Source organism: Nematolebias whitei, chromosome 10 (assembly GCF_014905685.2).
Source record: "Nematolebias whitei isolate Nwh7 chromosome 10, NemWhi1, whole genome shotgun sequence".
Lineage (NCBI taxonomy): Eukaryota > Metazoa > Chordata > Actinopteri > Cyprinodontiformes > Rivulidae > Nematolebias > Nematolebias whitei.
The window spans coordinates 6,808,857-6,820,250 of NC_056507.1; the positions used below are offsets into that span (position 1 = coordinate 6,808,857).

At 38.1% G+C, this 11,394-nt stretch overlaps 2 protein-coding genes across 6 annotated transcripts in view; one reads left to right on the forward strand and one right to left on the reverse strand.

Moving 5' to 3' along the window:
* si:ch211-216l23.2 (uncharacterized protein LOC565061 homolog) overlaps positions 1-4,905 on the reverse strand; it is a 12,712-nt gene extending 7,807 nt beyond the window's left edge. Inside the window, exons 1-4 of the mRNA XM_037682578.1 lie at positions 4,729-4,905; positions 4,488-4,574; positions 3,522-3,595; positions 3,153-3,288 (exon numbers count right to left, since the gene is read on the reverse strand). Of these exons, the coding sequence (XP_037538506.1) occupies positions 3,153-3,288; positions 3,522-3,595; positions 4,488-4,574; positions 4,729-4,790 (359 nt within the window). The 5' untranslated portion in view covers positions 4,791-4,905. The remainder of the gene's footprint in view (positions 1-3,152; positions 3,289-3,521; positions 3,596-4,487; positions 4,575-4,728) is intronic.
* A 1,988-nt stretch (positions 4,906-6,893) lies between these two features.
* The window catches only part of cnot1 (CCR4-NOT transcription complex, subunit 1), a 34,874-nt gene continuing 30,373 nt past the window's right edge, over positions 6,894-11,394 (forward strand). For all 5 annotated transcript variants that reach the window (XM_037683274.1, XM_037683273.1, XM_037683276.1 and 2 more), the window contains exons 1-2: positions 6,894-7,041; positions 9,711-10,013. In XM_037683274.1, the coding sequence (XP_037539202.1) occupies positions 9,912-10,013 (102 nt within the window). In that variant the 5' untranslated portion in view covers positions 6,894-7,041; positions 9,711-9,911. The remainder of the gene's footprint in view (positions 7,042-9,710; positions 10,014-11,394) is intronic.

Consider the following 11,394-nt stretch of genomic DNA (forward strand, 5'->3'; position numbering starts at 1 on the left):
CAGCCACTGGCCAAAAGGATGGCCCAGCACAGAAGATCATCATCATCAGGCCAGGACTCTGCGGTCTACACTCATCTCCAGGCCAGCAGTCACTCTTTCAAGGATGAAGATGTTCACATCCTTGATAGAGAGGAGTAAAGGAGGCCATCTTTGTGAAAAGAAACCGTCCATCATTAAACAGGGGTGGAGGCCTCCGGGTTCAACTGTCCCTCTTACAATGCTGTTATTGCTAGTATCACTCAGCCTCCTGTGAATAGCAAGAAGCCATCAGAGCGTGAATGATCAGTTGTTAGGCTGATGGTCCTCCTTTATCATGTGAACAGCTGGTTTGGCTGTCAACAAACTGGTTGATCCACTCTGAGAAGGTTCCGTTTATAAGACTGAGTTTATTGCAGCTCCTCAGACCGACGGTCTTTTGGATTAAAGACGAAATGTTTCAACAAGGTTTTTTCATTTTTTGAATCCGTCCAGAGGGCCTGACTTAACTTTTTTAGATAATGGATGGATGTTTCTGTGGCCTGGTACCAAATGATTCAAAGCTCGGTACTGGTGGGTGGGGACCCTTGCCTTACAGCGTTTTGAGATCAAAGTCTTAAAACTACTATTCCATGGAAACATGTGCAGAGTTACAGTGTGAAAGAACGGCAAAGAAAGGGAACATTGATTTAAAGTTAGTGTCAATATGATGAAGGAGAATTACTGGCTTCTTCTCCATGTGAGTTTGACTCATTTAATCTGAGTTTATCGTGTCCACAGGAGGCGCTGTGGGTTCAGGGTCAGGGCTGAGAGGGGGGAAGTGGTGTCAGTGTGTTTGGTCTGCGCACCAGTACCAAGACCATTCAAGTTTTTAATCTACGATGAAACTCCACACGTTTGCATTGAAGAACAAAAGAAAAAGAAAATTTAAACTAAATACAGAAAGCAAAAGTTACACTTATTGCAACAGGAAGTTTTTATGCTGTTAACGGGAAAATAAAAATATATTTTTGTTGATTCTGATGTTAGGAAGGTGGATCGCAACCAAACTGACATCTTGCACCCTGGCGTGTGTGGCTCCATCCTTGAATGCAACTATACACAATTTAAACTGGTGCCAACTTGAAAGTTATGCAACAAAGACATTTTCATACCTGTTCTTTACACCTACAATGTAATAAAAATATTCTGAAGGGATGGCCAAGTCAGAAAACAGCAACATTTCAACAAAAACGTGTTGCAGAAAATCTGTAAACCGACTCAAAAGTTACCATTGCTACTTTTTTGTTGAACTGTAAGCACAAATACATCATAATATTAAAACAAGACCGAAGCTTTTCGACTGTTCTTGAACATCATCATCATCATCAGGTTCATCGTGATGTCACCTTGTTCACATGCAACAACAAAAAATTATTAAAAAGATTTCCTGAAAATAGAGTGAAAGTACTTAAATTGGTTGAGTTTAGTGTATGTGTGGATTTGAGAAGTGGAAAAAAAATGTTCAGCTTATTTTGTATTTTTGATTTTGCTGTAAGACGTTTAGATTTAAGCATTTAACGTAATTTCAGAATAAACTGTAATTGTGAAGCGAGTCAGTTCAGGTTGTGTGTTTTAGATTAATAGTCTGAATCTAAAGTAAATGTTGGGACATTCTTGACAGAACGAAAGTGCAAAGCAACAATCTGGACGTGAGCTGTGAAGAACATTTAACACATAAAAACATACGAGAGGTTTTAAAAGTTTTGTTGCTCAGTAATTAAACCGTTTATAACGGATAACCCAACAAATCTAACGGTTACAGTTTCATTGTTTCAAAACAGATTTGTTGTTCTTAGAACTGATCAAATCTGAAATGTGGTTTTAGTATAAGAACGTCACACAAACGTGTGTTTATTTTGAAAAGTGTTACATGTCACTCATTTTCAACAGAAAAACATTTTTTAGAAGATTTGATGAAACTGATTTGTAAAGGCCTCCGTCTCTCCAGCTCCACCTGTAGGACCCTGACGTGAGCCCAGTCCAGAGGGGATATGTAATCCTTCCAACAGGTTCTGGGCCTGTCCTGGGGTCTCCCCACTAACTCTACTTTGGACCAAAGCCGACCAATGAATCAAACTAGTTTCAAGTAGTTAAAAGATATGAAAATTGATTAATATTTTTAAAACTTTTGGGGGATTTTTATTTGTTTAGGACATTTTTTTTTTTTACTGAATCCATGAGTTCTTAAAAAAGGCCTCATGGTCTGGGCGTGCACGTTAATTTACATTGTTTAACTAGAAAGTAGAATTCTAGCATCGTGGGAAAGACCCACACTACATCTTGTTTGTTTGAACAGATGTGGAAATTGTTATCAGATCTGAAGAATCTGAAGTGAGCATGATGCTGAAAGATAAATCTGATTTGTCATGAAGTGTAGCAGGAAATTAAATGTTATTTTAAGACGTTTTCAGTGTAAAATACTCTCGTGTGTGAAAATAGTTTCACTTGTGATCAATTAATTTCTGTGTGGGAGAATTAAACAAGAGTTTGATCCTAATTTTACTAAGTATAACTGGCTTGTCAACCATTTGCAAAAAAATAAAAAATAATGTAAATGCTGATGTGTGTGATACAACCATACAACAGATTGTTGTGCGTTTCTTTTGCTCCAGTGTTTTATGCGACATGTTGTGCTGTTTGTTTGTTGTACTGGGTCCAAAAGCTCAGAGCTTCTCTTTGGGAACAGACTAAATTTAGCTCGAGTGGCTCTTCACAGGACTCAATGAAGAGCCATAAGTCATCACAACGTCTAAGGTTTGCTCCTGTGTTTATGCTTCTCACGTCTTTCTTTCTATACCTGCAAGTTGTGATTTTTGGTGCAAAGTCCATTAAAAAAAATTGTCAAGCTGTTCTTCATGTTGACTAGGAAGTCCTGTTGGATTTTTATCGAGTTGACAAGTTGAAGAGCTAAAAATACCAGAAACATCCCAAAGCTCGCCCTGTCCACAGGATGGGTGAACAACATTTAGGTTCATTCAGATCTTACAGTAAGGTTCAAGAAAATTCTCTAGTTTTAACACAGAAAATGAAGTTATTAGCAACAAGCAGCATCACTACAGCTGGGTCTAAACTAAATGAGCTCATGCTTGATATAAAAGGTCAAAGAAAGCTGGTGGTGGTTTTGAAGAACTCACAGGCACTTATTGGTGACAGAAAGGACCACGCAGTCGGCCGACTTCTTCTCCTCCTGAACTTGTTTGTAGAACTTCTGGTACAGAGCTTTACGTCTGTCTGCTGGAGTGAGCGCCTCTGGCTTTACTGAAGGGTTGACTTCAGGAAGAAATGTCGGAGAAAATGAGGAGAAACAGAGAAATCAGGGAAAAGTCAAGAAGAAAGAATTTAAATTAAATGTTTCTGGAAACTTGACGTGTCAAAGATTTGTCATAAAGATACAAGCACATTGTGCTTTTTAAAAGAATGAGTGCTTTAGGGTTTTAAAAATTATAAATACAAAAAACAGACAATCGCTTTATGTATCATTAAATAAAACAAATGAATCTCACCATTTGATTGATGCTTGAATGCCTCAAACTTTATGCCTGCAGAATAATTTTGGAGCTGTTCCAGTTCTTCATAACTAAAAGAGACAAAAAGGAGAGCAGTCAAAGCTTCGTGTCTTCAGAAGTTTGTAATTTTAGATCCATGTGTCCAGACAACAGACAGACACCACCTGAAGTGTTTGTGACTCACACTAAGAAACGAATGTTGATTTAAAACAAGACGGCTTACAAAATTATTTTATTTCTCTGTTTATTTCTTACACCGGCAGCACGGCGGCGCAACTGGTAGAGCTGCTGCCTCTCAGAGAGAAGGTTGCCGGTTCAAATCCCGGTCTGGGGGGCCTTTCGGGGTAGAGTTTGCACGATCTCTCCGTGCATGTGTGGCTTTTCTCCGGGTACTCCGGTTTCCTCCCACAGACCAAAAACATGCATGTTGGCCTGATTGGTGACTCTAAATTGTCCCTAGGTGTGAGTGAGAGCGTGAATGGTTGTTTCTCATTTGTATGCGTCTCTGTGATGGACTGGAGACCCGTCCAGGATGTCCCCCGCCCCTCCCACAGTGATTGCTGGACATGTGCACCGGCGACCCCCGTGACCCAAAATGGAAGAAGCGGGTAAAAGATAATGGATGTATGTTTATTTCTTTACGACTTTGCAGAACTCACAGGTGAATTCCTGAATTTATCACAAGTGACCTAAAAGAAACTTGTTGCTTATCGCTGCAGAACTGCTGCCGTAAACCATGCAGACTAACGCAAAATTTAAAAAAAAAAAAAATCTGAATAATTTAAAAAAAAGTTAGGTCCTCTGGACGTTCAAAAAATAAAAAAAAGTAGAAACGTTTCTAGTAGTTGGGAACCCCCTGAATAACTCACGTCTAAAAAAGCAGAATGACGTGTGTGTTTTGACCCGGTTCAGTAAGAAATAAACCTAATGTGGGGCTCCATCCATCTCTGGATGAACTGGTACCTTTCCAAAGGATCGCTAAGCTCCTCGGTTTTCTCCACTCTGCTTGGATAAGGACTCGCTCTTCGAAACACGCGGAGCTGCTGAGCACTAAAACAACAACAACAAAAACTGAGTGGTATTATTCATAACTAGCATTGATTTTTGTTAATTCATACGGTAAAAATGTTTACAATTTGATAGAAAGCGCTTGATTGCTTCCCCTAGCCGGTTAGCTGCGAATGCTAACGCTAGTGAGACTCACCCTCCGTTGGAGTTGCCTGAAGGCCTCCGTCCGCCTGCGTTGGGCTTTACCCAGGACGACATTTTTAGACTGAACTGTTGCTTCAACTTGGAAAACTAACGACTTTTATCACACTGAGTGAAGAAATTTTCCTCTGACGTTCCTCACACGTTATATCTATTTTACTCACACATAAAACTAGGCTGCAGAAGGAAGAGGATCATCCTCTAAAGAGCAGGTTTAAAATCCGCTGCCGCCCCCTGTCGGCAGAGACCGGAACTGCCGGAAATTAAAAATCCGCTGCCGCCCCCTGTCGGCAGAGACCGGAACTGCCGGAAATTAAAAATCCGCTGCCGTCCCCTATCGGCAGAGACCGGAACTGCCGGAAATTAAAAATCCGCTGCCGTCCCCTGTCGGCAGAGACCGGAACTGCCTGAAGTTATGACACGAAAAGTAAAAAAAAACAAAAAAAAAACCGACATACTGTTTTATGGATAGTTTATCTAAAAACTACTTAACGTCCAGAAATATATAGATAGTTTATATAAAAATAACTTAACGCCCAGAAATATAAGGATGATTTATTTAAAAAAAAAATCACTTAACATCCAGAAATATACAGTTTATTTAAAAATGACTTAAAGTCCAGAAATATACAGATAGTTTATATAAAAACAACCCAAAGTCCAGAAATATACGGACGGTTTATATAAAAAGTATATGATGTCCATAAATATACAGATAGTTGATCTAAAATGGAATTCATGTGCAGAACTATATAATTTAAAATATCTTAATGTCCAGAAATATACAGTTTATATAAAATTTACTTAACATCCAGAAATATATAGTTTATCCAAAAATGACTTAACATCCAGAAATATAGATAGTTTGTATACAAATGATATAATGTCCATAAATATACAGATAGTTTATATAAAAATTACTTAATGTCCAGAAATAAAGAGAGTTTATTTAAAAATGATACAATGCAAGAGTTCATGTCCAGAAATATACAGTGATTATCTGTGGATCACTGGTGCAGCTCACCATGGACAGAATCCCAGACTTGCTTTCTTTAGTATCTTTAAGTTTATTTATCTCCAACATTATTGAGCATGTGCGTGCAGTCAAAAAAAACAAAAAAAAAAAACTATATGTCTTCTGATGGGCTACACAATGGCCCTAAAACACAACTCACAATATACATGTGCTGGTCATACAATTGGAATATCATGAATAAATTGATTTATTTCAGTAATTCCATTCAACAAGTGAAACTTGTATATTATATTCATTCATTACACACAGACTTATGTTTATTCTTTTAATGTTGATGATATAACTGACAACTAAAGAAAACCCTTTTTACATTGGTTGAATGTAACTGGGACCCAGTGTAAACAATTTGGTACCACATGTGTGAATGACAAAGAACCTTGACTCCTTGAAAAGGAGCCCCAACTATTGAGTGCTGTACATGTTCATACATTTCAGTTGGCCGACCTTAAAAATCCTTTTTTTATTATTGGGCTTAAGTAATATTCTAAATTTCTATTATACTGAATTTGGGGTTTTCATAGTTATAATCATCAACATTAAAATAATAAACATCAGTCTGTGTGTAATTAATGAATATAATACACAAGTTTCACTTTTTTGAATGGAATTCCTGAAATAAATCAACTTTTTAATGATATTCTAATTTTATGACCAGTATACATCTCAGATAATTATCATGACCAGTCCACAAACAGGTGCATTCAATCACAGCAATGGTCTTGAGGTTATTTAAAAATGCCAATGTCCAAAAATATACAGAAAACCGCCATTAAACATAAAAGAAGAAGAAGAAGAAGAATATACAGAAAGATCATCTAAAAACGACTTACTGTCCAGAAATATACAGATAGTTTGTAACAAAAACTCTTTAACCTTTAGAAATACACAGATACTTTATATAAAAACGACTTTTACTCTCGTACTTTCTCATGTCGTCGTCACACTGCGCTGCAACTCTTTTAAATGTTACAGTTAAAAAAAAAAATCTGTACACTGGCTTCATTTAAAAAAGAAATAAGATTATTTTTCTGTAAAATTTGACCGGCAGTTTGTAAGTTTGTAAGCAGCCTTCGGCGCTCTGTCCGCGCGCATGTGATGTGTCGCGCGGATAAACTCACGCTCTCTTAGGCAAGCGTGAGCGCGCCGCGGCAGGGCCAGACGCCATCTTATTTTGAAACTCTGATGTGAAGGAGCAGCAACTCTTCCATTTCAGTAGATTAGTTGTGTGAGAGTAAAAGGAATGAAGAACTGAAAAATCTTACAGGAGAGATGGTGAGATTATGAATATTTTTAATTATTTTTATTATTTTTTGCGATTAAACACAGGACAGCCGCTGGCCACTGGCGCTATGGAGGAGTCTAATTGCTGAGAAACAGCTGTCATTACTCATCTGAAATGTAACTTATGTCCATTAACAATGGTTTTCATGTATTGTAGGCGGTTTTACAGAAAAGGGTTTACAAACTACAAGCGTAAAATTCACACTCTGCATGTTTGAGTAAAGGTTTTAAGGGTTATGGTTTGTTCCAATGTTAGCAATCCTTAAAGTAGTCGGAGCCCATGGAAGCGAGCTAACAATGTTATAGATATTGTTAGCAAGCCTGATTGGAAAAAGGAAATCACACAGTCTTTTAACTTACTCTGCAGTAGCTAACAGAAATATTTGACACCGGCAGTTTAGTTGAGTCGTCAAAAAGTGAAACGTACAGTTTTGATCGTTGCCGTCTCGTGCTTGAAGCTAACTCACACTGCTAACAAATGCTAACTTATTAGCGTTAGCATGTAGCATTAAGTTTAAAATCTTCAACATAAACTGATTACGGCTCGGTTGTGCTTGTCGGTAAGATACAAACCTAAATTATAAGCTTTCGCTCCTTTAGTTAGACACGTTGTGAAGCTTCTTTTTTTTTTAACAGAATAATCCCATGACCGAATTTGTTAGCTCTGTTTCTCATCGTCATGGTGTGTTGTGTCTGGTTGGTCGGGCTGCTCGGCCGCAGCGGAAACTTCTCTAAGCTAACATTCAGCCTAAAGTCTGGTTTCAATGCTAACATTCAGCCTAAAGTCTGGTTTCAATGCTAACATTCAGCCTAAAGTCTGGTTTCAATGCTAACATTCAGCATTATGTAAAGGCTGGTTTAAATGCTAACATTAAGCCTTCTGTAAAGGCTGGTTTAAATGCTAACATTCAGCCTAAAGGCTGGTTTAAATTTTAACATTCAGCCTAAAGTCTGGTTTAAATGCTAACATTCAGCCTAAAGTCTTGTTTAAATGCTAACATTCAGCATTCTGTAAAGGCTGGTTTAAATGCTAACATGCTAACTTAAAGACTGGTTTAAATTTAAAACTGGTAAATGGCAAATAATGGTAAATAGACTGTACTTATATATATATATATATATATATAGCCTTTCTATCTTACTCAAAAGCGCTTTACACTACAATCTCCCCTCATTTACCCATTCACACAGCACTCTACTACATCGCTATAAAGCTAATCTGAATATGTAGAGACTAATCAGTGCTTTAGATCACATTCATACACTGATGGGACGCACATCAGAGACAATGAGGGGTTCAGCGTCTTGCCCAGGGACACTTCAGCATGTGACTGCTGGTGGAATCGAACCGTCAACTCTTCCATTGGAGGATGACTGCTCTAGCCACTCAGCCACCTCTGCCCCAACTGGGTCACGTTATGAAATTTAGGACTACTTTTGGACACACTTGTTGTAAATCTTAGCAGGATGAGCTAATTTTCTAACTTTTATATTGGCTTCACTAACTGATTATTGTTGTTTTTTTTTTGTCTGTTCTTTGGTTATATTCGATAAAAGGAGATATTAGACCTGTTTGTTGTTTTTGATAATCAACAATGTCTTTGACTTTCACTCAGTTACCAATCAGCCTAACATGCATGTTTTTGGGTTGTGGGAGGAAACTAGAGTACCTGGCGAAAACCCACGCAGCATGGAGAGATCATGCAAACTGCCCAGAAAGACCCCTGGGATTTGTAGTGGTGACTTTCTCGCTGAGAGGTGGCAGTTGTACCAATTAAGCCACCGTGCTGTCCTATGTTAACTTATGAGACCTTTAAACTAGGAGTGACCGATTTCTAAAAAGTCTGACCTGCCGATACCGATTTTGTTTTATAAGCGACACTGTTATAAGGTCACAATGCACCTTCAATTTTCAATTTTATTTTGTTGAAAAACATACCCTTGAACAATATCCTAGAAACAGTACAAACTTGTTTTAACTGGCCATGTAGTGCTCTGAAATATAAATTAAATTCAGACAATTGTTGTTAAAACAACAACAACAAACAAAAAAACAAAACGGTAAAATCCCATGCAAGTACTGGCCAATTTCCCAAAATTAAGGAAATCGGGGCCGATAAATCGGCCGGTCAATTTATCGGTGCACCCCTACTTTAAACCAGTCAGTGGTTCCCAACCCTGGTTCTCGAAGAACACTATCCTGCATATTTTAGTTGTTTCCTTACTTTGACACACCTGATTTGAATGAATGGGTGACTAACCGGCTTCTGCAGCGTTTGATGAAGTAATTAAATCACTGAATCAGGTGTGTAAAAGCAGGGAAATAACTAAAACATGCAGGATAGTGTTCGTCAAGGACCAGGGTTGGAAACCACTGCTTTAAATAAAAACAATAGAGCTGTTATGTAAGACTGTAAGACTTAACCTTATATTCATCGTTGTCTAAAGAGATATATTTATTTCTGAGCCATTGGTGGGAAGAAGTTGTACTTAACCCTGTAAATGCCCCTTTGGGTGTGTGGTCCTGAAAGTTTGTTTCAAGTTTGTGTTGTCTGTGACTAGTAAATATTGGCTAGCCTAAATTTTAGTTGAACCACCAAGAAATGATGTCTTCGTCCTTTGTCTTTTTTTTATTTTTACATTTTATTCTTTTATTTCAGATACTCCACTTGATTTTAATCTGAAGGACTCTACCAGCACTTGGACCCACAGATCAGAGCACACATTTGGAAACTAATAATTGTAACACCCTTTGGGGGGTGGGGGGGGGGGAGCAGAAGTAGCTTATCACCGAAGTGACTAAAGGGGAATAATGGTGATTTTGCGCCGTGCTCGGCCGCCTGCTTCCGCCCCAACCAGCAATGAATCTTGATTCGCTCTCGCTGGCTTTGTCTCAAATCAGCTATCTGGTGGACAATTTAACAAAGAAAAACTACCGAGCCAGCCAGCAAGAAATACAACATGTAAGTAGCAGCAACATCAATCGCACAGTTTCAAATGTATATTCTTGTTTTCACTTAACATTTATCCAAAAAAAGTTAAAGGCAAAAGCGACTGGACTTCTGTTGTGTAGCTGAAGACGTTCCACTTCTCATCCAAGGAGCTTTCTCAATTCAAAGAACAGAGTGTGGAGTTCAAGTTTTAGGCCCCGTTTACACAGACACAGCCGCTAGAAATGTAGTGTTTTTCAGATGTTAATTTGGGGGGGACAATCCTCGTTTACACGGACCGCATTCAGTGTTAACATGGAACTGCAGAAATGCTCCGGTGCCGCTGTAGTTGCCATGCCAGGTAGCTGGCATTCTGAATTTTGTACCTCCACCTGTGTGACGAATGTAAATATTTATTTGGAGAGTGAAAATCATGGCTAGTGGAAACAACTTCATGTGTCAGTTTATTACTTAATGTAACTTTAAGAAAAGCAGTACGTCATACTCCAGCGCCATTGATGTTGATAGAAGTATGCTGTTTGGCTGCGCGTGCCTGACATATACGCCTGTAATGCACATGTGCAACTTCACACTTACAGAGCATGTCACGCTTCTGCAGCGGTTCCCCCGAAAATCTCCACTCTGAGACCTGGATTCAGAAAGAGACCTAAGTTTCTCAGATACTCCAGCAACATAAGGGATGAACATTGTCATGAAGATGATGGCAACATGGCTACACATGGACTTATAAGCATTGCCTAGTGGAGTGGAGTCGTACTTATTAATGGCAAAGAGGCATTTGGAGTCCGTAGTGGTTTTTTTTTTAGATGGTGCTTTAGCTATGGGGCTTCAATGCCCATGTGGTGGTGACTCTCACAGAAATTGACATTTTGGCTTTAAAATTGGACAGGAGGAGGTGGAAACCTTCATCCCATTTTTTTCCATTGATAGTTGAACTATACAAGAGAAATATGAAATGTGGTCCTGAGATAACCAACTCAAACTTTTACGTCCTTAAATTCACTGTTTTCTTAACGTGTCGTTTTATTTTAAAGTTTTACAAGATATTAAACACTGTTAATGTTAATGTAATTGTTAATATCTTAATAATTTATTGTAAATTTATTTCAATCGACTTTAGTGTTAACATTGTCAATAAGCAGCCAGTCCATCAAAGTATATTAGGCCTTTATTGTCAACCATCAAGTATTGGAAAACTGATATAGTTTACCCTAAAATGGTCCAGTAGAGTTTTGTAAATTATAAATCCTACCAGATAATTAGTTCATTATCATAAAGGTATTGGTCCAACATACTGTTACAAGTTAAAATAAATTAATAACTGTTTTTTGTCTGTAAGGAAGTGGTTACTGAAGGATAGGTTATTACATATAAAAATATCAAACTGGCCTAT